The sequence below is a fragment of the Heptranchias perlo genome, chromosome 43, assembly GCF_035084215.1.
Source record: "Heptranchias perlo isolate sHepPer1 chromosome 43, sHepPer1.hap1, whole genome shotgun sequence".
NCBI lineage: Eukaryota > Metazoa > Chordata > Chondrichthyes > Hexanchiformes > Hexanchidae > Heptranchias > Heptranchias perlo.
In genome coordinates this window covers 4,251,214-4,277,479 of record NC_090367.1, presented here as the reverse complement: position 1 = coordinate 4,277,479, position 26,266 = coordinate 4,251,214, and the positions used below count along the sequence as shown (strand labels likewise).

The 26,266-nt window shown below is 49.8% G+C and overlaps 2 protein-coding genes across 12 annotated transcripts in view; one reads left to right on the top strand and one right to left on the bottom strand.

Annotated features, from left to right (window-relative positions):
- efemp2a (EGF containing fibulin extracellular matrix protein 2a) overlaps positions 1 to 24,790 on the top strand; it is a 25,166-nt gene extending 376 nt beyond the window's left edge. For 2 of the 8 annotated variants that reach the window (XM_067975637.1, XM_067975636.1), the window contains exons 2-12: positions 3,053 to 3,224; positions 4,436 to 4,549; positions 6,201 to 6,249; positions 11,108 to 11,365; positions 13,449 to 13,571; positions 14,461 to 14,577; positions 15,109 to 15,228; positions 16,077 to 16,196; positions 16,979 to 17,105; positions 20,009 to 20,204; positions 21,342 to 24,790. In XM_067975637.1, coding sequence (XP_067831738.1) covers positions 3,201 to 3,224; positions 4,436 to 4,549; positions 6,201 to 6,249; positions 11,108 to 11,365; positions 13,449 to 13,571; positions 14,461 to 14,577; positions 15,109 to 15,228; positions 16,077 to 16,196; positions 16,979 to 17,105; positions 20,009 to 20,204; positions 21,342 to 21,503 — 1,410 coding nt within the window. In that variant the 5' untranslated portion in view covers positions 3,053 to 3,200 and the 3' untranslated portion in view covers positions 21,504 to 24,790. Of the gene's footprint in view, positions 1 to 3,014; positions 3,225 to 4,435; positions 4,550 to 6,200; positions 6,250 to 11,107; positions 11,366 to 13,448; positions 13,572 to 14,460; positions 14,578 to 15,108; positions 15,229 to 16,076; positions 16,197 to 16,978; positions 17,106 to 20,008; positions 20,205 to 21,341 lie in introns of all 8 variants that reach the window. The other 6 variants (XM_067975639.1, XM_067975640.1, XM_067975638.1 and 3 more) reach the window with 5 other exon arrangements.
- The window catches only part of mus81 (MUS81 structure-specific endonuclease subunit), a 28,728-nt gene continuing 27,083 nt past the window's right edge, over positions 24,622 to 26,266 (bottom strand). For all 4 annotated transcript variants that reach the window (XM_067975633.1, XM_067975629.1, XM_067975631.1 and 1 more), the window contains one exon: positions 24,622 to 26,266. In XM_067975633.1, coding sequence (XP_067831734.1) covers positions 26,200 to 26,266 — 67 coding nt within the window. In that variant the 3' untranslated portion in view covers positions 24,622 to 26,199.

The following is a 26,266-nucleotide window of genomic DNA, read 5'->3' as shown; positions in this document are numbered from 1 at the left end:
ACTCCTCTCCTGAGCAATCCGAAACTCTACTCTGCCTCTCTTTAACTTAGTACTTAGAGCTTTTTAGATGTTTAAATACCATCGATTTTCTTCCCCTTCTAAATATCAATGTCTTTGCGGGAGTATTTTTGGATGAAGACTACAACAGTGGCATGTTATTCAATGAGAGGAGGTCTCACTCTCTCTCTCTGTCTCGCACTTGGTCTCTCTGTCTCGCACTCTGTCTCTGTCTTGCGCTCTGTCACTCTCTCCCTTTCGGTCTCTCTCTGTCGCTCTGTCTCTCTCGTTCAGTAAAGATAACACGTTGCTTTCGCAGTAAAGATAACATCTATCTCTCTCTCTCAGTAAAGATAAAGACAAAGATGAGACTGGACGTGCTGGACCCAGGGCTGTATGTGCAAGCCTGGGGTCTGAGCACTGGGCCCACCTAAAATGTAACAGGTCAATAGGTCTGGCTTGACCCTTAAATTAGAGGGAGCTTTACTCTGTATCTAACCCGTGCTGTACCTACCCTGGGAGTGTTTGATGGGACAGTGTAGAGGGAGCTTTACTCTGTATCTAACCTGTGCTGTACCTGCCCTGGGAGTGTTTGTTGGGACAGTGTAGAGGGAGCTTTACTCTGTATCTAACCCGTGCTGTACCTGTCCTGGGAGTGTTTGTTGGGACAGTGTAGAGGGAGCTTTACTCTGTATCTAACCCTGTACCTGTCCTGGGAGTGTTTGATGGGACAGTGTAGAGGGAGCTTTACTCTGTATCTAACCCTGTACCTGCCCTGGGAGTGTTTGATGGGACAGTGTAGAGGGAGCTTTACTCTGTATCTAACCCGTGCTGTACCTGCCCTGGGAGTGTTTGACGGGACAGTGTAGAGGGAGCTTTACTCTGTATCTAACCCTGTACCTGCCCTGGGAGTGTTTGATGGGACAGTGTAGAGGGAGCTTTACTCTGTATCTAACCCGTGCTGTACCTACCCTGGGAGTGTTTGATGGGACAGTGTAGAGGGAGCTTTACTCTGTATCTAACCCGTGCTGTACCTGCCCTGGGAGTGTTTGACGGGACAGTGTAGAGGGAGCTTTACTCTGTATCTAACCTGTGCTGTACCTGCCCTGGGAGTGTTTGATGGGACAGTGTAGAGGGAGCTTTACTCTGTATCTAACCCGTGCTGTACCTGCCCTGGGAGTGTTTGACGGGACAGTGTAGAGGGAGCTTTACTCTGTATCTAACCCGTGCTGTACCTGCCCTGGGTGGGGTGGAGGAACAAGCAAAAAAACAAGATAAAAAACACATTTTACACGTCTAAGTATATATGCTCTAAGTTCATGCATGGCTCTGGTCTGTACTTGCATAAGGGCTGTGGCTTGCGAGTGGATTCCTGCCAATTTAACACTCCCTGTATGTCTGCCCGCCTGTGGCCTGCAGCACCTGGCATCAAAGTGTCACTGGCAGCGGTTAGGTGCAGGTTGCCACCTGCCCAGGAGCTGTGCGCCAAGCTGCGAGTGCGGAAAGCCGAGGAAATAGATCAGAAAGAGGGAACCCTGCCCTCAAATAATTAAGAAAGAAAGACTTGCATTTATATGGCGCCTTTCACGACCTCAGGACGTCCCAAAGCGCTTTACAGCCAGTGAAGTACTTTTTTGAGGCACTGTTGTAAGGTAGGAAACGTGGGAGCCAATTTGAGCACAGCAAGATCCCACAAACAGCAATGATATAAATGAGCAAGTCATTTGTTTTAGTGATGTTGGTTGAGGGATAAATATTGGGCCCAGGACACCGGGGAGAACTCCCCCCTGCTCTTCTTCCAATAGTGGCCGTGGGATCTTTTACATCCACCTGAGAGGGCAGACGGGGCCTCGGTTTACCGTCTCATCCGACAGTGCAGCATTCCCTCAGTACTGGCACTGGGAGCTTGGATTTTGTGCTCGCTCCATTAAGTCGAAAATAGACAGCTCATCTGATGGCCACGCAGAGCAGGAAAGGCCCGGGCCCCATTCCCGGCCTGTGCTGAGTGAGCTGATCTCCTCCAGGGTGGAACTGAGCCCCACACGGAGCAGAGGGAGTTCAGGCTCCCTCGCTGGCACAGCACCAACCAGACCCCTTGTTTTTCTGGCTTGCAGGTAATTAAATCACGATGCCTCTGCCAGATTGAGGGGCGAACGGGGGTGGGGGTTAATTTTCAGACCAACTGGACTTTTTACTTCCTCTGCTCACAATCCTGCTTCAGGTACGAATAGAATTACGTTCACTGACCTACATCGGCTCCCGGTCCGCCAACGACTCCATTTTAAAATTCTCATCCTTGTTTTCAAATCCCTCCATGGCCTTCGCTCCCTCCCTATCTCTGTAACCTCCTCCAGCCTCTACAACCCCGCGAGATCTCCGCGCTCCTCCAATTCTGGCCTCTCGCGCATCCCCCGATTTCCATCGCTCCGCCATTGGCGGCCGTGCCTTCAGCTGCCCGGGCCCTGAGCTCTGGAATTCTCTCCCTAAACCTCTCCGCCTCTCTCTCTCTCTCTCTCCTTTAAAGACGCTCCTTAAAACCTCCCTCTTTGATCAAGCTTTTGGTCACCTGTCCGAATATCTCCTTATGTGGCCCGGTGTCAAATTCTGTTTGATAATCGCTCCCGTGAAGCGCCTCGGGACGTTAAAGGCGCTATATAAATGCAAGTTATCGCTGTTGAACAAAACTGGCTCAGTTCGAATTGCTGGCAATCTCCCATTGTGCGAACGTGGAACCGTCTGAGCGAGCGCAGGCTGGAAACAGCCGCCGCATTGCCTTTGACAGGCTCCCTTTGTACTATGCTGTTTGATCGCAGGAAAGGTACATGGGAAAGGCACACGGGGTATAATCTCAGCACATTATAAAGCTGAATGCTGCTGGGTATCTTTGGGAGGATATCGCCCACTCTGTTTTTACACAGTGTTTTCCCTGCCCCCCACTTTCCCTGTTCACCTCACACTGAGCCCTGCCTGATGACCTGAATTCGATTTCCTTCTCTGCTGGTGATTTTTTTAATTAGCCTGCTGATCTGAAGTAATCCTTCAGTCTGGTTTAAAGTGGTTCACAGCCATTGTGTTAAGGAAGCAACAACAACTTGCATTGACACAGCGCCTCGTGACGTGGGAAAAACGTCCCAAGGCCCTTCACGGGACCGATTATCAGAGAAAATTCGACACCGAGCCAAAGGAAGGGGACGTCAGGACAGATGACTGAACACTCGGTCAAAGAGGTAGGTTTTAAGGAGCGTCTTGAGGGAGGAGAGAGAGGGGCGGAGAGGTTTAGGGAGGGAATTCCAGAGCTTAGGGCCCAGGCGGCTGAAGGCACGGCCGCCAATGGTGGAGCGATGGAAAATCGGGAGATGCGCGAGAGGCCGGAATTGGAGGAGCGCCGAGATCTCGGAGGGTTGTAGGGGCTGGAGGAGGTTACAGAGATAGGGAAGTGGGGGGGGCGGTGCGAGGCCATGGAGGGGTTCGAAAACAAAAGATGAGAATTTTTAAATGGGGGCGATGCCGGACCGCGAGTCCATGTAGGTCAATGAGCGCAGGCGGTGATGGGCGAACGGGACTCGGTGCGAGTTTTTGGATGAGCTGAAGTTTACGGAGGGTGGAGGGTGGGAGGCCGGCCAGGAGAGCGTTGGAATAGTCGCGTCTGGAGGTAACAAAAACACGGATGAGGGCTGACCCCTTTTAGAACCTCCTGTCATCTGATTGAACGTTTGCAAGTTGCTTGGCCTCAGGAATCAGCAAACTGTTTGCATTTTCCAAAAACTTACCTTTTTGATGGCGGCCTTCGGTCGTCCTTTAAGCGCGACTGGTTAGGCCGTACGTAGACCTGGTTATCCTGAGCACAGCAGGCCCGTCACCTGCTGGGATTAGGGCAGCCCAATTTCGGGAAGTCGGGGGGGGGGGTCTCAAAGAGGCTTCAGGCCCCCTCTTTACATATGCAAAGGGACTTAATGCCTGTTTCAGGGGTGGGCCCTAGACGCCTATACTGGAGCCGCTACCAAAATGGCGGGTGGCGCGACTCCCAACGTGCATGCGCGCGCCCCATCTTACGCCTGTGGAACGGGCGAGGCGTCACGGGATTTCTAGGCCGGAGGCTTTTATTTCCATCGGTCTCATCTGGATTTGATTGGACGTCTGAAGGTGAATGGTCAATGTCCAGAAGTCGCTAAAATCAGACCCGGTGGGGGGGGGGGGGGGGGGGGGAAAGAGAGGGGTCGGGGGCAAGTTTAACGTAACTCACCGGGCGGGAAACGGGCAGTTTTGGGTGGGCTGCCTGATCTTAATCTCGGGTACAGCACAGGTTAGGTAGTTAATGAGTTATATTTTCACCCTCGCCAACAGTGGTAGCAAGCAGCAAACTAACCTCATCGTACCCGGCTGCGTGCCTCTTACCCCGGTTGCTTCCCTCCGCTCATCCTGTGCCCTCTTGTTTCAGGGTCTGACTCTGCGGCCTTTTTCTCGAGGCACGATGCTGGTTCTGGGTCTGCTGCTGGCCCTGGGGCTGCGAGCAGCTATTTCACAGGAGGTCGACGAACCTGTCACCTACACGGTAAGATTGGGCCAGAAACGCCCACCGTCGGCCTCTCCCGCAGGCGTGCCAATCTGCGAGCAGGCCCTTCCTTGTCACGCAGATCCCACTGGAACCGATGGCACACTGTTCCTTTCATAACGGCCCCTGGGCCAGGGACTCAGCTGGGAAATTGAGTGTTAACGCAAAACAGTTTGCTAATTCCTGAAAACAAGCAAACATTCAATAAGAAACAGCTTCTAGCTGTTGAAAGGTGAAAGGTGGCTCAGTGGGTCCCCTCTGAGTCAGGAGGTCGTGGGTTCAAGTCCCACCACAGAGACTTGAGCACAAAAATCCAGGCCGACACTCCCAGTGCAGTATTGAGGGGGTGCTGCACTGTTGGAGGTGCCATCTTTCAGATGAGACGTTAAACTGAGGCCCCGTCTGCCTCCCTGGCTGGACGTAAAAGATCCCTCGGCACTTTACAGCCAATGAAGTACTTTTGAAGTGTAGTCGCTGTTGTAATGTGGGAAATGCGGCAGCCGATTTGCGCACAGCAAGATCCCACAAACAGCAACCAGATAATTACCAGATCATCTGTTTTTTTCAGTGATGTTGGTTGAGGGATAAATATTGACCAGGACACAGGGGTAGAACGCGCCTGTTCTTCTTCAAAATAGAGGCCGTGGGATCTTTTACATCCACCCGAGAGGGGCAGACGGGGCCCTCGGTTTAATGTCTGATCCGAAAGACGGCCGCTCCCTCAGCGCCGCCCCTCCGACAGCGCGGTGCTCCCTCAGTACTGGCGCTGGGATTGTCGGCCTAGATTTTGTGCTCCAGTCTCTGGAATGGGACTCGGACCCAGGACCTTCTGACTCAGAGGCGAGAAAGAGAGAGAGAGAGAGAGAGAGACTCACTGAGCCACAGCTGACACCTCACATTACACAAGATGAAGGCTGTTTGAGAGGTGAGCGAGACTATAAAGTCTGTCGGCACTGTGCCAATATGGAGGGGCAGCAGACTCATCTCAGCGGTGGCTGCCTCGCTGTTACAAAGGCATCTGACCCTATTTGTACAGCTCTCCAGGCACAGAGTTAAAGTCAGGGAATTAACACGTAAGGAATTATTGGAACAAACTGGAATTCCGCCCCCCCCCTCAATGAGTCAGGGCTCAAACATGTCATCTCCCTGCCTCACAGTTAATTCACATTTTTTTTGAACAACTTGTTAACTGTTCTGTTCTCGAAACTGTGTAAACATATTGGCCCATGTTTCCTGTCTTAATGCTGGCACGATTAGGGTTGCCAACTCTGGTTGGACGGATTCCTGGAGGACTCATCACATGACCTCCTGCCCCGCCCTCTCACTGCCGCCATTGGTCGCCCAACACGCCCATCCTCGCGATGCACCGCCTTTCCAGCCAATCGGAAAGAAGATAGACTCTTCGTTACCCGATTGGATGATGCTTGACCCTCTCCAATATTTGTACGACTAATAAACAAAAGTGTTCAAAGAAAATGGAACAATTTTTTAACGCCCTTATGATCCTTCTCCCGGGTGACTGCTCGCCGCAGTGTCCTGGAGATTAATCTTTCATTGCTGGAGACTCCAGGGCAATCCTGGAGGGCATGCTCCATGCCATACCCGCTCCACAGCCGCTGGAGCAGTAAATGACTTGTGTTTCTCGCTACAGGAATGCACTGATGGCTACGAGTGGGACCACGAGAGACAACACTGTCGAGGTGAGTGAGACAGTTCCTGTTCAAGGAGCGGAAAGCACGGTGACTCAAACCGACCTCACGATTCCCCGCCACGTTTAGTGTACGGTAAAACTCCCCCAGATGAACACAGCACAGAAGGAGGCCATCTTGGCCCATGGTGTCCGTGCCTGCTCTTTTGAAAAAGCTATCCAATTAGTCCCTTTCCCCATTAGCCCTGCAAATTTTTCCTTTTCAAGTATTTATCCAATTCCCTTTTGAAAGTTATTATCGAATCTGCTTCCACCGCCCTTTCAGGCAGAGCATTCCAGATCAGAACAACTCGCTGCGTTAAAAAATTCTCCTCATCTCCCCCTCTGGTTCTTTTGCCAATTATCTTAAATCTGTGTCCTCTGGTTACTGACCCTCCTGCCAGTGGAAACAGTTTCTCCTTATTTACTCTATCAAAACCCTTAATAATTTTGAACACCTCTATTAAATCTCCCCTTAACCTTCTCAGCTTCTCCAGTCTCCGTGTAACTGAAGTCCCTCGTATCTGGTATCATTCTAGCAAATCTCCTCTGCACCCTCGCCAAGGCCTTGATATCCTTCCTAAAGTGTGGTGCAGAGAATTGGACACATTACTCCAGCTGAGGCCTAACCATCGATTTGTGAAAGCTTAGCATGGCTTCCTTGTGATTGTATGCTGTGCCTCTATTTAGGACCGAAACTCCCTCCGCACAGGGGGTGATGGGTGAATGGGACTTGGTGCTGTAGAAATGCATGAACAGATACTTGACCATATTAATGTAGAAATGCATGAACAGTTACTTGCCCATAGTAAAGAAGAAATGCATTTTGGATATTTGACCATGTTAACTCTTTGGCTCACATAATGGGGTAGCTACAGCACACAGACACAGAAAGACACAATTGTGTAATTACGTTTAAGCCTTGGTATGTTGATAATTAAGTTGGCTGTGCAGGTGCTTAGTACCGTCTGGCCCCCCGCCGATGCTGACTATAAAATATAATGAGAATACAGTTTCTTGAGAGGCCATGTGGCCTTGAGACTGACTTCAGCCCTACTGATAACCAGCTTTAGAATGTAGGGAGGATAATGTGCTCAGGCTTACGAGGCCTACGTGCCAAAACAGGAATGAGCTACGGACGTCCAGAGGGGGCAGGCTCACTACTTGATTGACCAACTACCCGAACCAATAAAGAATGTACATGTACGCCCATATTCTATGACAGGTGGACATTACTAATTAAACTGTATAAATGTGAACTGTTTCCTTTGTTCAATGAAGAGGTTATTCTGACCATTGTTCAGAGTACAGCTTCCCTTGTATACAAGTCAATTAAAGTAAAACCTTTCCCTTTGTGATACTGGTCTGAGTGTGTTAGTGCATTGGTATAGTGTTAAGTTTCGACAGTTTGAGGTAGGATATCGGAACGCAAATTAAAATTAGGAGAAGTTTGGTAAAGCTTCTTCAGTAAGTTGTGGAATACGTTCCATGGGAACAACACAGTGGCAGAGGACAGGGGTTCAAACAGCGATGGGATGTGGCTCTGGAGAGAGAAGGGTGTGAGGGATATGGTGACAAGATGATGTCGATCTGTGAAAACAACTTTTCAAAAAAATTCAATCTCAGGATGTGGGCGTCGCTGGCAAGGTGCCCCTTGAGAAGGTGGTGGTGAGCTGCCTTCTTGAACCGCTGCAGTCTGTGTGGTGAAGGTGCTCCCACAGAGCTGTTAGGTCGGGAATTCTAGGATTTTGGCCCAGCGATAATGAAGGAACGGCCGATATATTTCCAAGTCGGGATGGTGTGTGACTTGGAGGGGAACTTGGGAGGTGGTGTTGTTCCCATGCGTCTGCTGCCCATGTCCTTCTAGGTGGTAGAGGTCGCAGGTTTGGGAGGCGCTGTCAAAGAAGCCTTGGCGAGTTGCTGCAGTGCATCCTGTGCAGCCAGGACGTGCCGGTGGTGAAGGGAGTGAATGTTTATGGTGGTGGATGGGGTGCCGATCGAGCGGACTGCCTTGTCTTGGATGTGTCGAGCTTCTCCCATCCAGGCAAGTGGAGAGAGTATTCCATCACACTCCTGACTGGTGCCTTGTAGATGGTGGAGAGGCTTTGGGGAGTCAGGAGGTGAGAGTTGTACCTAATGGCTGTTCCCTGTTCCTAAACACTCTCCTGAACTGGAAGGGAAGCGTGAGATGGAGCAGAGTGCCAACTTAAACTGGGTGGGAGGGAGGGGGAGGGGGAGGAAAGGAAGAGAGTGCGAAAGCATCAAAAGGATGTGAGAAGGGTAAGAACCTTGGGCCGTCATATCAGTAATTTAGTCTTATCTTTAATTAGTGACAACAATAAAATAGAATAATTTTAGCCAAGAACTACTTTCCACCTCATTTTAGTTGATGGAATAACATGGGAATAGCAAGATGAAAAAAGACCAAGCTCCATCTAGTTTGCTTCTACATTACAACGGTGACTACAATTAGTGGGAAAAAAAGTACTTCATTGGGAAATCCTGAGGTCATAAAAGGCGCTTTATAAATGTTCTTTCTTGTACCATCCTGGTATGATACAACGATAATGGATTTGTTAACTAATCACGGAAATTAATCTCTATCAATGAGTCTACAACACACCCAGACATGAGGTTTGGAAAACCCCCCAGTGGTGGAGAGCTTTGGGAACCATAGGCCCAAAGTCACCTCTTCCTCCCAAGCCTGTTACACTCACCACATGTTATAGAATCATAGAAAGGTTACCGCACAGAAGGAGGCCAGCCGGCCCATCGAGTCCGCGCCGGCTCTACGCAAGAGCAATCCAGCTGGTCCCACTCCCCCGCCCTATCCCTGTAGCCCTGCAGATTTTTTCCTTTCAAGTACTTATCCAGTTCCCTGAAGGCCATGATTGAATCTGCCTCCACCTCCTCCTCTGGCAGTGCATTCCAGATCATAACCACTCGCTGTGTAACGAAGTTTTTCCTCAGGTCACCTTTAGTTATTTTGCCAATCACCTTAAATCTATGTCCTCTGGTCCTTGACCCTTCCACCAATGGGAACAGTTTCTCTCTATCTACTCTGTCTAGACTCTTCACGATTTTGAATACCTCTATCAAATCTCCTCGCAACCATCTCTGTTCCTGCTCACCGATGCTCAGTTTGGGTTCCGCCAGGACCACTCGGCTCCAGACCTCATTACAGCCTTGGTCCAAACATGGACAAAAGAGCTGAATTCCAGAGGTGAGGTGAGAGTGACTGCCCTTGACATCAAGGCAGCATTTGACCGAGTGTGGCACCAAGGAGCCCTAGTAAAATTGAAGTCAATGGGAATCAGGGGGAAAACTCTCCAGTGGTTGGAGTCATACTGAGCACAAAGGAAGATGGTAGTGGTTGTTGGAGGCCAATCATCTCAGCCCCAGGACATTGCTGCAGGAGTTCCTCAGGGCAGTGTCCTCGGCCCAACCATCTTCAGCTGCTTCATCAATGACCTTCCCTCCATCATAAGGTCAGAAATGGGGATGTTCGCTGATGATTGCGTGTCCAGTTCCATTCACGACCCCTCAGATAATGAAGCAGTCCGTGCCCGCATGCAGCAAGACCTGGACAACATCCAGGCTTGGGCTGATAAGTGGCAAGTAACATTCGTGCCAAATAAGTGCCAGGCAATGACCATCTCCAACAAAGAGAGAGTCTAACCAGCTCCCCTTGCCATTCAACGGCATTACTATTGCCGAATCCCCCACCATCAACATCCTGGGGGTCACCATTGACCAGAAACTTAACTGGACCAGCCATATAAATACTGTGGCTACGAGAGCAGGTCAGAGGCTGGGTATTCTGCGGCGAGTAACTCACCCCCTGACTCCCTAAAGCCTTTCCACCATCTACAAGGCACAAGTCAGGAGTGTGATGGAATACTCTCCACTTGTCTGGATGAGTGCAGCTCCAACAACATTCAAGAAGCTCGACACCGTCCAGGACAAAGCAGCCCGCTTGATTGGCACCCCATCCACCACCCTAAACATTCACTCCCTTCACCACCGACGCACAGTGGCTGCAGTGTGTACCATCCACAGGATGCACTGCAGCAACTCGCCAAGGCTTCTTCAATAACACCTCCCAAACCCGCGACCTCTACCACCGAGAAGGACAAGGGCAGCAGGCACATGGGAACAACACCATCTGCACGTTCCCCTCCAAGTCACACACCATCCCGACTTGGAAATATATCGCCGTTCCTTCATCATCGCTGGGTCAAAATCCTGGAACTCCCTTCCTAACAGCACCGTGGGAGAACCTTCACCACACGGACTGCAGCGGTTCAAGAAGGCGGCTCACCACCACCTTCTCAAGGGCAATTAGGGATGGACAATAAATGCCGGCCTCGCCAGCGACGCCCACATCCCATGAACAAATAAAAAAAAAACAATCCCAGATTCTCCAGTCTATCCATGTAATTAAAGTCCCTCATCCCTGGAATCATTCTAGTAAATCCCTTCTGCACCCTCTCTAAGACCTTCACATCTTTCCTAAAGTGCGGTGCCCCGAACTGGACAATACTCCAGCTGTCGTCGAACCAATGTTTTGTAAAGGTTCATCATGACTTCCTTGCTTTTGTACTCTATGCCTCTATTTATAAAGCCCAGCATCCCGTATGCTTTTTTTAACCACTTTCTCAACCTGCCCTGCCACCTTCAACGATTTGTGCACATATACCCCCAGATCTCTCTGTTCCTGTACCCCTTTTAGAGTTGTGCCCTCTAGTTTATATTGCCTCTCCCCGTTCTTCCGACCGAAGAATTGTCTCAAATTCCTCATATACTGTCTCCCAAAATGGAGGTAGCATTAGTAATAGAACTGTACTTGTGTTTTTTTTACTCTGCCACAGATATAAATGAGTGTGAGACCATCCCTGGCGCATGTAAAGGGGCCATGAAGTGCTTCAATCACTATGGAGGGTACCTCTGCCTGCCTCGATCAGCGTCCATCATTTCCGAAAATGATGTACCCCCCAACATTGAGCCCGCTGCCCCCCCACTCCTCACCCCAGAGTCAAGTCAACGGCCGCCACTTCCCGGAGTGGCTTACTCCCTAGGGCTCGAGTGTCCACAGGGCTACAGCCCCAACGAGGAGAACCAGTGTGTAGGTGAGTAGGAAAAAGACCAGGCGTTTCACCGGAATGATTTCCGTTCTTGGAACAGTAGCAATGGGATGAACAGTAACAGGGAGTGGGATCAGGGGGAATGGGATCGGGATCAGGGGAATGGGATCGAGGGCAGGGGAATGGGGTCAGTATTAGGACGGGGCAGAGGATGAGGTCGGGGGTCGGCAGTGGGACCGGTGGAATTGGGGCAGGGTAGAGGCTGGAATTGAGCGGGGAGCGGGACGAGGCAGGGAGCGGGTATCGGAGAGGGGGATTGAGGCGTGAGGCTGGTGTGGCTGCTGATTAAATTTAGTTGGTGACTTTAATAATGAGGGGCTCCACACCATAAAACATAAATAAATGAGGGAAACTAATAGATTTTGTTAAGAAGTTTGGTGGGCGTTTTCCTTGTCGGAAAGTATCCATGAACCACACTCAAAACCTGAGGAAGGGAAGAGACAGAGGACATCTCTTCTCATAGTGAACTGAGAGCGGAGAAGTGGGGGGATTGGGGGGAGGAGGTAAAAACAAAGCAGGACAGAAATAAACTGGTTAAACGTAATGACAGGAAATCAGCAGAACCACGAAATCGATGGGAAAGGAAGTTGGTGCCAGCACTGATTAAATCCTTTCATTTTGTAATTTCATTCATTCTCCCTGTCATCTACGTTACAGAACCTTCAATTTCATAATGCAGCTCCCCTTCCCGATTTAAAAAAAAATATCTAGCCAGCTTTGAAAAAATACGTCGGGTTTAAAATTGTCCCTTCCCCTCTCTCCTCCCCACCCCTTCATACCGAACATAGAGATTATTTCTTGTGCAATGGTTTCATCGTTTCCCTTTGGCTGTTCCTTTATAAACACTGCAAGTTCAGACTGACCTGAGTTCGAATGACAGTCACTGTACAAGAACCATGTTAAGGGAACAGCTTAGGAACATATGAACAGGGGGAGGGAGGCCATTCAGCCCCTCGAGCCTGTTCCGCCATTCAATTAGATCATGGCTGAGCTGTATCTTAACTCCATCTACCCGCCTCGGTTCCATAACCCTTAACTCCATCTACCCGCCTCGGTTCCACAACCCTTAACACCGTTACCAACAAAAATCTGTCCAATCTCAGTCTTGAGATTCTCAATTGACCCCCAGCCTGAACAGCTTTTTGGGGGGAAGAGAGTTCCAGATTCCCACTCCCCTTTGTGTGAAGAAGTGCTTCCTGACATCACCCCAAACGGCCTGGCTCTAATTTTAAGGTTATGCCCCCTTGTTCTGGACTCCTCCCACCAGAGGAAATAGTTTCTCTCTATCTACCTATCAAATCCTTTAATCATCTTAAACACCTCAATTAGATCACCCCTTAATCCCCTATATTTGAGGGAATACAAGCCCAGCATGTGCTAACCTAGCACGTCAGGCCGTGCGATTAACCAGCCATCTCATAGTGCCTACATTTGATGTGTTGGTCGTGGCTTCCAGCCCCCACACCAGAGTTTTGAGCCCCATAATCCAGGCCGACACTCCCAGTGCCAGTACTGAGGGAGTGCTCCACTGTCGGAGGTGCCGTCTTTTGGATGAGACGTTAAACCGAGGCCCTGTCTGCCCCCTCTCGGGTGGACGTAAAAGATCCCACGGCCGCTATTTCGAAGAAGAACAGGGGAGTTCTCCCTGGTGTCTTGGGGCCAATAATTATCCCTCAACCAACATCACTAAAAAAAAACAGATTATCCGCTCATTTATCACATAGCTGTTGTGGGATCTTGCTGTGCACAAATTGGCTGCCGTTTTTATTTACATTATAATAGTGACCACAGAAACGCAGGTTCTTTCTTTAGAGATGAAAAATGGGCAGTTCACACGGTACTGCTAAGCTTAGCGCCACTGTAGCCTAGCTGGAGCGGGGGCTGTGTGTGGGGGGGGGGGGCGGGGAAAAGGCTGGAGCAATTAGACAAGTGGGAGATTTGGGCAGAGCGGGCTGCCAACGTGTAGAGAGAGAGAGAGAGAGAGAGAGAGAGAGAGCGCTGTCCTGCGCCCAGCCCTCACGCGGAGATGTGTTGTCCGACTGACTTGACTGGATTCATCCGCACGCAGATGTCGACGAGTGTGAGCTGGACATTCACAGCTGTCAGCCGAGCCAAGCCTGCATCAACACTCCAGGAGGATACAACTGCAAGTGCCCAGACGGGTATCGGCGGGTGGGCACGGAATGCATCGGTAAGCCTACAGCTGCCGAGCCTTTTTGTCTAGAGGCCACTCGGGCCGATATTGCTACAACACCATTTCATCGAGAACTGCCAACAAGCGCTTCAGGTTTTGCCCTCCGCGCCCCCCCCCCCCCCCCCTTCCACCCCGCCCCATGTCTGGGCTGGTTTTGGAACCGATGGCTTTGGGGCGGGGAAAGCAGGCTTGTGTGACACACTGGCCTGAAGATTAGTGAGCGCCTATCTTTTGGGCACACTGGTGGGGGGGGTGGAGTAAATACCCTGGAGAGGTCCGAGGGGCCCCAGGTATTGGGCCTCCAACCTCGTTAACGTGAAGCCGCTGTGGCGGGAGGGCCCGCCGTTTTGGGGCCTTGGTAGGGCACAAGGCGCCTGAAAAACAGGCCAATTTCTGGGCCACAGCATCGAGAACCTCAAACTAAATTTTCTTTTTTAAAAATGTGATTTTCTCCCCTCCCTCCTCCATTTCTTTTGCGATCGAACTGGACAATGGGGTCAGGGGTGGGGGGAAAGCGAGGTGAAAGGTCAGTGTTAGAGCTGACTGCACCTTTAGTTTGATTTGAAAGTCACTGATGATGGAGGGTCAAAGTCTGATTGGGGCCCGTAGAGGAACCCTGCACCATCATTACCTGCAGCGTGAACGCGACGGAGATACAATCTGTCGCTGCATTGTATCCCCTACCAGATCAATAAGCTGGGGATAGGACCAGGGCCCTGCCTGCTGTGCGCGCAGCCCCGGCCTGTGCTGAGGGAGCTGATCCCGCCCGCTGTGGGACTCAGCCCCACACAGAGCAGGAAAGGTCCAGGTTTTCAAACTGCCCCGAGCGTCTCCTCAAGGTGCCTTCGCTCGTACTGGTCGCTCATCGCCCGCTTTTGTCTTTCAGATATCAACGAATGCCGTTTCAGGTACTGCCAGCACAGGTGTGTAAACTCACCAGGATCTTTTACGTGTCAGTGTGAGCCAGGCTTCACACTGGGGAGGGACAACCGCTCGTGTGTCGGTAAGTCCAGCTCTTTCATCATTATTGGTTCTTTTTAAAACAAAATTGTAAATCTCTCCCTGCTCGGCCCTACCCCAGACATCTACCTTAACCCCAAACTCCGAGCTGGAGCTTCGACCATCCTGAGCAAACTTTCCATTTCTCACTAGCCACCTTCATGCTTTCTGAGTTAAGTCACTCCTGGTCTCTTCCTCTTTGTTTGAAGACCCAGTCAGGCCCGATCAACTCCTTTAAATCATCTAAAACACTTCGCTTAACCCTTTACACTCGAGGGAATACAAGCCTAGTCTGTGCAACCTGTCCTCGTGAATTAACCCTTTTAGCCCCGGTATCATTCTGGTGAATCTGCGCTGCACCCTCTCCGAGGCTTAAGGGGACAGGCCAGGTTTGGAACTAAATGTTACGACCGTGCTTCAGAGCCTAGTCCGTCAAGGGTCGATTGGATGGTAGATACAAATTTGTTTGTTACCAAATATTACTCATCGCAGAGGCCCCGAAATAACCTTCGATCGGAATGATCCCATTTTACAGACGTGAATGAGTGCGACATGGGAGCCCCGTGTGAACAGCGCTGCTTCAACACGTACGGGTCGTTCCTCTGCCGCTGCGAACAGGGCTACGAGCTGAGCGGTGACGGACAAAAGTGCCAAGGTAAGGACACTGAGCGGCTGGCGGCATGAGAGGCAGATACCCGGGCGAGAGGGCTTGGGTTATACCCCTTCATTGCAGTGGTTGGAGATTGACGTTAACCCACTGCCAGACATCCAAACGGCCCTGGTCTTCAGAGGGGAAAATTATGGTCCCGTGACTCAACAAAAACTTGCATTTATACAGCGCCTTTAACATGGTAAAACATCTCATGGCGCTTCACAGGAGCGTCATCGGACAAAAATTGACACCGAGCCACATAAGGAGATAAAAGGACAGGAAAAGGTAAGTTTTAAGGAGCGCCTTAAAGGAGGAGAGAGAGGCGGAGAGGTTTAGGGAGGGAATTCCAGAGCTTAGGGCCCAGGGGGCTGAAGGCACGGCCGCCAATGGTGGAGTAAAGGCAGTGGGGGATGGACAAGAGGCCAGAATTGGAGGAACGCAGAGATCTCGGAGGGTTGTTGAAGGGTACAGAGATAGGGAAGGGAGGTGGGGGCCGTAGAGGGATTTGAACACGAGGACGAGAATTTTAAACTTGAGGCGATGCGGGAGTACAGATGTGTGCTCGTTGGGTGAGGACAGCCTTGAGCTTGGCTGTGACGTGTTTGCCGCCATCAAACATTCAGCCAGCACTGCCCCTCTTGGCTCAGGGATCAAGACGGCTCTTGGGGTGAGATACCGTGGTGGGGGGGGGGTTCCCTACCCCAGCAAGGGTCGGTGTCTTCAGGTCGGATGGGGGGGGGGGGGGGAAAAATGGGTTAAGTGTCAACCATTATGGAAAAAACGCTTTGCCCTTTTGCTGTTCAGCTGGTACTTTGCTGATCTCCTAACTCAAACCTTCTTCCGTGACTCAGATATCGACGAGTGCAGTTACTCGAGCTACTTGTGTCACTACCAGTGCGTGAATGAGCCAGGCCGGTTCTCCTGCGTCTGTCCTGAGGGATACCAGCTCCTGGGCACCAGGATCTGCCAAGGTACAGTCAGTTCCACTCTCTTACTCTGATTTCGACCTGAGCTTGCAGCGAGTTCTGAAAAGAGTATCAATAAAATGGTTGTGTTCAGCCAGGGATCATTGTACCTAACAAGATGGTGTCAGTGCTGGAATAATTTACCACTGTCCATGAGTATCATACACTCCCAGGGCAGGTACAGCACGGGTTAAATACAGAGTAAAGCTCCCTCTACACTGTCCCATCAAACACTCCCAGGGCAGGTACAGCACGGGTTAAATACAGAGTAAAGCTCCCTCTACACTGTCCCGTCAAACACTCCCAGGGCAGGTACAGCACGGGTTAGATACAGAGTAAAGCTCCCTCTACACTGTCCCATCATACACTCCCAGGGCAGGTACAGCACGGGTTAGATACAGAGTAAAGCTCCCTCTACACTGTCCGGTCAAACACTCCCAGGGCAGGTACAGCACGGGTTAGATACAGAGTAAAGCTCTAAGGTGTGTGGGACTTGGTGTGGGGTAGGAGATGGGTATTGAGGGTAAACTTTCATCCCATCGGCCTGAGCTGGATTCCAACCCAAGTCCCTGACAAAAGCTCTTCCTATTGGGGCTGGGAAGTGTGTAACAGGGAGACCACAGAATAGGAGGAGGGAAGGCAAAAGAGTTATCAGATAACTTTGTGACTGGGAAGTTAATTATTAAACCTGGCAGTGCAGTGATCACCTTCATCCCTTCATTCACCCTTTTCAAGACCCCTTACTCTTGCATCCATTGAATGCTGACATTGTGCTTTGGATTATACAGATGTGAATGAGTGCGAGACTGGGCAGCACCAGTGCAGTGAGAGCCAGCTGTGTACTAATGCGTATGGCGGTTTCCAATGTGTGGAAAAGAACAGATGCCAGGATCCGTACATGCAAGTGTCAGACAAGTAAGCATCACAGTCATCGTTCTATTCATATTCTTGTTGGGGGGGGGGGGGGGAGATTCCTCACGTCTGCCGGACGAGACCCCCCCCATACGTACTGCCTGCTGCAATGGGAATCTCTCAGCCCAGGAAAGCCCCTGCTCACGTACTGCTTACATATGAACAATGATTGACAGGAAAAGACTCTCTGGTGCATCCAGCCTGGCCCCCACAATCGTGATACCTCATGTATCACAATATATACGCTCCCCACCCCACCCCGAAACCATGTGATCTCCTGGGAGAGGCGAAAAATCAGACAAAAACCCAGGTTGATTTGGGGGGGGGGGAAAAAAATCTGGGAAATTCCTCTCCGACCCCTTTGGCGATCGAAACGAGTCCAGGAGGTCACTCTGGCCCCGATAATTCTATTCATTACCCACCTTTTGTAGGAGGTGATCTCCGCCCCAGCCAGAAGCAGGTCCAGCTCTCGCTTGAAGGAATTCAGAGAATCGGCGTCCACCGCTCGAGTCGGCAGCCTGTTCCAGAGACCCACTATTCTCTGGGGGAAAGAACCACCTCCTGACAGCTAACCTCGATCTGACCTTGTGACCCCTGGTCCTCCCTAACCTGTTTAATTGGAACAAACTCTCAACTGGAACACAATCTATTCCCGTCATCATCTTATGAACCTTGGTCAGATCACCCCATAGTCTACGCTGCTCTGAAGTGTAGAGTCCCAGTACTTTTAGCCTATCTTGATAACTAAGGTGCTTTAAGCTGGGAATTAGTCCATGGCCCTCCTCTGCACCCTTTCCAAAGCCTCAATATCACCCACCATGTGAGGAGACCAAAACTGGACACAGTATTCCAACTGAGGCCTGACCAAGGTCTCATACAAGGACAAAATAGTATGTTTTGTCTTATAGTTAATTGTCCTATAAATGCACCCCAACACCACATTCGCTCCAGCTATTGCTTCATGGCGTTGTTCGTGAACCTTTAGCGATCTGTGCATTCGAACGCCCAGATCTCTCTCTTTCTCCACCTGCTTTAATGCTTTTCCCTGAAGGATGGATGTATGTATGTTGAGCAATTGCCCTGCCCACATGCAAAACACTCCGCTTTTCCAAATTAAACATCATTTGCCAGTCACGAGCCCAGTCCCCCAACACATCAAGATCCACCTGAAGCAGTCAAGCACTGTCTACAGTCCTGACACTCGCACAGATGTTGGTATCATCTGCAAATTTGCAGATCATGCCTCCAACATCTACATCGAGGTCATTAATAAAAATAGTAAAGAGCAACGGTCCCAACACCGATCCCTGCGGGACACCACTGGTGACCAGTCTCCAAACGGATCCAATTCCATCTATGTTGACTTTCTGCCTACGTCCTTCCAGCCAGTTCACAATCCAGCTCAATATATCACCAGTAATACAAGAGGCTTCGATCTTGCACGGAAGCCTCTTGTGCGATACCTTGTCAAAAGCTTTTTGGAAGTCTAAGTAGACAATGTCCACTGGGCTCCCCTCATCCACCATCTTGGTAGCTTCTTCAAAAAAAATAATCAAATTTGTTAAGACATGACCTTTTTTGAAGCTATGTTGAGTGTCCCTCTCTATCCAAGTAATCATATATTACGTCCCTAATGATTCCCTCAAGCTTCTTTCCTGTTACCGATGTCAAACTAATGGCCTATAGTTACCCGGGTCCGTCTTGTATCCTTGCTGGAGTTAGCTGATCTAAGCTGGGACAACAGTAAGGGGGGGGGGGGTGGAGGGGTTTGCCATTTCCCACTTGGTCTCGGGCGTTACATCGAGGAAAATGCCTGCTCCCAATCAGCATCCAATGACCTCTGCTGGAATGGGCACGGGTGTGGACATCGAGTGAAAAAGGGTCGGGCTCAACAGTGACTTACCCCACAGAACAGCAGCACCTTCAGGACATCAGGAGGCAGGGGAAAAATAATTAAAAGCGTGACAAATACTTGAACCAACCCGAATAAAAAGACTTGCATTTATACAGTGCCTTTCACCACCTCAATATGCCCCAAAGTGCTTTACAGCCAATTAAGTACTTTTGAAGTGTGGTCACTGTTGTAATGTAGGAAATGTGGCAGCCAATTTGTGCACAGCAAGATCCCCCAAACAGCAATGTCATAATGACCAGATCAGGGATAAACATTGTCCAGGCCACCAGGGAGAACTCCCCTGCTCTTCTTTGAAATAGTGGCCGTGGGATCTTTTACGTTCGCCTCAGAGGGCAGATGGGACCTCGGTTTAACATCTCATCTGAAAGACGGCACCTCCGACAGTGCAGCACTCCCTCAGTACTGGCACTGGGAGTGTCAGCCTAGATTTTGTACTCAAGTCTCTGGAGTGGGGCTCGAACCCACGATCTTTTGACAGAGAGAGAGAGAGAGAGACACCCACTGAGCATCGACCACCCTAAACATTCACTCCCTTCACCATCGGCATACTGTGGCTACAGTGTGTACCATCCACAGGATGCACTGCAGCAACTCACCAAGGCTTCTTCGACAGCACCTCCCAAACCCATGACCTCTACCACCTAGAAGGACAAGAGCAGCAGGCACATGGGAACAACACCACCTGCACGTTCCCCTTCAAGTCACACAACATCCCAACTTGGAAATATATCGGCCGTTCCTTCATCGTTGGTGGGTCAAAATCCTGGAACTCCCTTCCTAACAGCACTGTGGGAGAACCTTCACCACATGGACTGCAGCGGTTCAAGGCAGCGGCTCACCACCACTTTCTCAAGGGGCAATTAGGGATGGGCAATAAATGCTGGCCTCGCCAGTGACGCCCACATCCCATGAACGAATAAAAAAAAGCCACGGCTGACTCCTAGCGACCCTTTCTCTTTAACTAAACACATTGGCTCTCCTTTCCCCACAGCCGCTGTCTCTGCCCTTCCACTACCCCAGGGTGTCGCGACGAGCCTGCTTCAATCGTCTATCGATACATGAGCATCACGTCAGAACGCAGTGTCCCCTCCGACATCTTCCAGATCCAGGCCACAAGCATCTACCCTGGGGCCTATAACACCTTCCGCATCAAGGCGGGGGATGAACAGGGAGAGTTTTATATCAGGGTGAGTATATCGTAGGAATGTTATTGGTACAGTCTTGGATAACGACTGGTTATAATCTTAACCTGGAGCTCCTACAACTGACCAGGTGCGAGGGAGGTCAGCCCATTGCACTGACTGCGCTGAGAACAATCAGCCTAGTGCTCGGGCTCTGACAGAAAGGTCAGCCTATCGCTCGGACCCTGCGAGAACGATCCCACAAACAGCATAGTGATAATGACCAATCTGTTTTAGTGATGTTGGTTGAGGGATAAATATTGCCCCAGGACACAGGGGAGAACTCCCCCCTGCTCTTCTTCCAATAGTGACCATGGGATCTTTTACATCCATCCGAGAGGGGGCAGACAGAGCTTCGGTTTAACGTCTCATCTGAAAGACGGCACCTCTGACAGCGCAGCACTCCCTCGGTACTGGCACCAGGAGAGTCAGCCTGGATAATGGGCTCATGTCTCTGGAGTGGGGCTTGAACCCATAACATTCTGACTCTGAGGAGAGAGTGCTACCCACTGAGCCACGGCTGATACCTTAAGGCCGCTGTAGCTCCCGAATGCATTCCCAGCTGAGACTAGCTCTGCCAGGATGGAAGCTGGGAAACTCCTGGTCTGCGATGGGTCAGCCGCTCGCTGGATAGACTTGCTGAGCCCACGGTAGACCACGATACCGGGCTAAAAGGGTTAAATTACGAGGACAGGTTGTATAGACTGGGCTTGAATTCCCTTAAGTATTGAAGACTAAGGGGTGATCTAATTGAGGAGTTTAAGATAATTAAAGGATTTGATAGGGTAGATGGAGAGAAACTATTTCCTCTGGGGGGGGTGGGGAGTCCAGAACAAGGGAGCGTAACCTTTAAAATTAGAGCCAGGCCGTTCAGGGGTGATGTCAGGAAGCACTTCTTCACACAAAGGGGAGTGGAAATCTGGAACTCTCTCCCCCAAAAAGCTGTGGAGGCTGGGGGTCAATTGGAAAACTCAAAACTGAGATTTTTGTTGGGCAAGGGTATTAAGGGTTATGGAATCAAGTAGATGGTGTTAGGATACAGATCAGCAATGATCTAATTGAATGGCGGAACAGGCTCGAGGGGCTGAATGGCCTACTCCCATTCCTATGATCTAATTCTCCCCTTCTTTTTCATCTCGAAAGCAAATCAACAACATCAGCGCGATGCTGGTCCTGGCGAAACAAGTGACAGGACCGCGTGAATTTGTTCTGGATCTGGAGATGGTGACCGTCAATCCACTCATGAATTACCAGTCAAGCTCAGTGCTGAGGCTGACAATATACGTGGGCCCGTACTCCTTCTAAAGGGGGATTACTTCTCGTTTTATTGTTGTAAAGGAGCTGTTTAAAAAGCGGTTTGGAAGCAGCATTCCTCACTTTTAAGCACCCATTTGTTATTGTCCTTTAATCTATGACTTGTGTAAACAACAACTACTTGCATTTATATAGCGCCCTTAACATAGTGAAAACGTCCCCAGGCGCTTCACAGGAGCGTAAATCAGACACCGAACCAAAGAAGGTGACATTAGGACTGGCGACCAAACGCTTGGTCAAAGAGGTAGGTTTTAAGGAGCGTCTTAAAAAGGAGAGAGGGGTTTAGGGGAGGGAATTCCAGAGTTTAGGGCCCAGGGGACCGGTGGCGCGCACACACGCACGCACACACACACACACACACACACACACACACAGTACATGGGCCCACAGTACCCCTCAAATACACTGCACAAGACCCCAACAAGTTCTGAAACTTCTGACAGATCCTTCAAACATACATTAAGGCGGCCTGGCAGTTTTACAGCTGATTCATCTCCTCAGGAGGTGAAAGTGTGGAAAATTGATTGCAGTGTAAATTGTTTTGGAAGGAGTTGGAACAATGGCGTGCATGAACTTACCTCTTTCCACACTTTACAGTGTGGCAGGGGAAGGGGCAAAGCCAAAATATCTGATAGCGAGGCTCATAATAACCGTTACACACAGCCACTTGCATCTATTACTTCTTGGCAGAATAGTGCCCCTCTTTTCCCTCTCCACACCGTCCCCTGGCCAGGAGCTCCGCACCTCCCCATACACCCTTTGGAGACGGGCACTAGAACCTGCAAAGAGCTGCCCAGCCCCGACGAGACCCCCTCTGCTGGGAACATCCTGTGTCTGGTGCTCGGTGTGCACCCCCCTGCTTAATATGGAGAACCTGCACCCACCCTGCTCCATAAACCAGTCGGTGGGCATGGCAACTGGCTGTGACGCCCCACGTCACAGCTGATTGGCTCCTAATGACCACGTGACTCCCACAGATCAACAGGCTCAATACGACATGGAGCAGAGAGGCAACATCTTAACATCAAAAAGTCTTCAGCTAGTGTGAGGGGTTGGTGGGCTGAAGTGTTTACAGCCCCAAGATTGAAGCAAAGCACTGTACTTCACTGCTATTTTTTCATTGAAGTTTTACCTTTATTCTTTTTTTAAAAATGTTTAAACACCGTTTCAATAGCACCTATCTCTACATTACTGGATTTGGCAGTGTTGTACAGTAATGTAGTGTTAACGTTTTAAGGCTAACATGAATTATACAAGTCTCAAACAATGAAGCAAGTTAGAAACGCTTCTCCCCAAGGGTGAAAAGCAGGCGCATGCTGATCAGAGTACAGTTACTGCTATAACCCCACACAGTGTTATACACACACAGACACACAAATTCAATCTTTAACGTTTTACAAAACATCGTACGTCGAACAAAATGTAGCACAGTCAAAACACACAGATAATCCGCAGCAACATTAGAATGTATCCTGCAAGGTGCAGTGATGAAAAGCTGACTTCAGAGATCACCACTGCGAGCACACCCCAAGGTATATTAGATTGTGACTTAAGAAAACGCAATACATTAAAACATTTGACACAAGCAATAACAAGCCAACGTGACAGTAAATGTAACATAATCCCACAGAACAGGACACAATGCCAGCTGCTGAAACTACCACGCCGCTGGCCTGGGGTAGCTCTGTATGGAGTCTCCTACCTTGCATGAATACCAGGTAATTCGTACAACCTCCAGAGAAATAGCTTATAGTGCATCCTCTCTTCCCCCTCCCACCAGCCGATAGCTTCACAGGGCCCAGAATGGCCTGGAATAGGGTTGCCAACCCTCCAGGATTGGCCTGGTGTCTCCAGGAATTGAAGTTTAATCTCCAGGTCATGGCTGTGAGCAAAGCCCGGGAGAAAAATCACTGGGGCATTAAAACATTTTTTTTCCCATTTTCTACCAACACTTCCATTTATTAATTATAAAAATAGTGGAGATGGGGGGGAAAAAAGGCTGTTTGACTGATGGTCGAGAATCATGCAATGCTAACAAAGAATCCGTTCACTTTCCGATTGGCCGTGGGAGGACGGCGTGCCATGAGGATGGGCCTATTGGGCGACCAATGGTGGGGAGCGGGGGGGGGGGGGGTGGGGGGAGATCATGTGATGAAACCTCCAGGAATACGCCCAACCAGTGTTGGCAACCCTAGCCTGGAAGCTATTTCTGAGCTCCCTAATCCCATGGTGGGAGGGGGGAGACCAGTACCAGCAGAGAGTGGGATCGAACAGACCGGGGATGCTTCCTGTTTGGAATCAACTGAAAAAGAGAGACAGTCTGGAGCCTCTACAGAGGCAACTGACCGATGAGGAGCACAGAGCTGATCACACCAGTCTGACTTGGGACAGTAAAGGTGCACAGGGCAGTGAGGTTACAGGAGGCAGATAGGGAAGTTTAAAGGAAGACATTGAATAACAAATACTGCTTAATTTCCTCTTTACTGTCCCGTGTGCACAAAGTGTAGAATTTAAGATATTTTCAAAGAGCCGTCATTCAATGTGCAATGGACTAGTTCACCCTCTACTAAAGCTCCTCCCAAAAAGGTATTCCCCCTCCCTTTGTCCTTTTCTTGGTCCCCCTGCACCGTACAACCGTGGTGGAAGACTCGGGCTCTCCCAAACCTGTCTCCAAGGAAAGCCGGTGCAGCAACCCAGGTACGACTGTCCCTGCCTGTGGGGGAGTGTCGGGCCCCCTGTGCGGTGTTGCCGGGTTTCAGCAGGCAGGGAGACCCGGGTGTGAGCTCGCGTCCTGCCATTCGACGGGCCCATCTCGTCACCCCCCGCCTTCCCAGTGACTGGCTTGGGACAATGTAAAAAAAGGAGAAACTGGGGCTGAGAATCGTACCTCTTCTTGTTCAAGAGACAGTGCAAACATCTCCAACAGCTGGCTTCCAAACCAGATCAACGCTGCTCCTTCTTAAAGTCAACACGAAAGACAGAACTCCTCCCAGACTGGCGTTTCCTATTAGTCACTTCTTGCAAGGCTCTGATTGGACCAACGGTGATTTCGTGCAGATATAGTAAAAAAAAATTAATCCTACATATATTAAAAAGTATTTTTGGACAGTTTGCTGTTAGTTCATATTTAACTTGACAAATATACTTTAGTCAAGAAATTCCTTTATTCAGCAGAATGTGGGAACCATGATCCTTGTGATTTGATTTCCCAAACTGTACTGTCAGACATATTGTCCTCTGACGTTGAAAGTTGTAGAAATAAAGAACTATTTCAATACGGCGAGTGTGTCCAGATTGGCGGACAATTTACTCCCTCCACCCTGTCCCTTCGAGCAGTCTCCCTGTGCTACATAACATTTTCAAGACGACAAAGTCCATGATGGGAGACCTCCAGCAAAGTGCCCAGAAGTGGATTCTGGGCTTTAAAGAGTGGGAGCCTTACAAAAAGATCCCTTCATTGGGAGGGGGCAGATGCACTGCATTTATGAGGAACTGTGACAGAGTGTCTGGGAAAAACTTGGGGTGGGTGGAGGGACAGCCTCCCACCATTCCCTCCCCTTTATAGTTCCACTCAATTTAAAATTCCCCAACCTACTTTTTTGAAAAAAAAAGTTAAATTCAAATAACGTTGGGCTTTATAAACCACCCATCCCGGATCCAACCAAAATTTGAATCACTTAGTTCCAACTGAGGTGTTTAAGATGATTAAAGGATTCGCTAGGGTAGATAGAGAGAAACTATTTCCTCTGGTGGGGGGAGTCCAGAACAAGGGGGCCGAAACTTAAAATTAGAGCTGGGCCGTTCAGGAAGCACTTCTTCACACAAAAGGGGAGTGGAAATCTGGAACTCTCTCCCCAGATAGGCTGTTGAGGCTGGGGGTCAAATGAAAACTTCAGAACTGAGATTGATAGATTTTTGTTAGGCAAGGGTATAAAGGGTTACAGAACTAAGTCGATGGAGTTAAGATACAGATCAGCCATGATCTAATTGAATGGCAGAACAGGCTTGAGGGGCTGAATGGCCTCCTCCCATTCCTATAATTACTTTTTTTAAAAAAAAGACTCAATCAGCACAGCAGCAGGAAATCGCAGCGGTGTATGAATAGCACTCTGAAGTTTGTTGGACGATAGCAGCTCAGTGCAGGATGAAGGAGTTATTGATGGCTTGCGGGTTTGCTCGCCTGGCAGAAACAAAAAATGCATTTATTTACTTTTAAGATCTGGTCTGCGTCCAAAACGCGATGAAGCCCTTCCATTTTATTCATGATATTTCAAATAAGAAAAAAAAACATTTCCCAGCGAAGAACTGATGGGCTGGTCGGAAAACAGGTCAGAGTTTGGCTCCCGCTTTTTAAAAAAAAGTCTCGTCACCTTTCAGAGTTTAAAAAAAAAAACGTGTTTGTCCGCAGCTCCCTTCCGTTCAGTTATTTTGGTCACTGCACTTTGCCCAGGTTCAGGACTCGTGACGCGAGTCTTTACAAAAATAAAATGTAGTGGAGTGCTCGCAGACCAGCGCAAGGAGAATCGGTCGGCCGTCCAACGGGGCCAAAAAATGGTTCCAATTGACAGTGCCCATCCTGCGATGATTCAAAATGTCCAAACTCGAGTCCCAGGAGCCTCCGGGGGTGGGGGGGTGGGGGAAGCTCCCGTTCTAATTTGGTTGCAATTGTTCAGGGTGTTGAATATACTCAGCAGAGCGGTCCTTCAGTACAGTACAGCTGAGATACGGTCTTGCTAAGTGCAGGTCCCAAATTT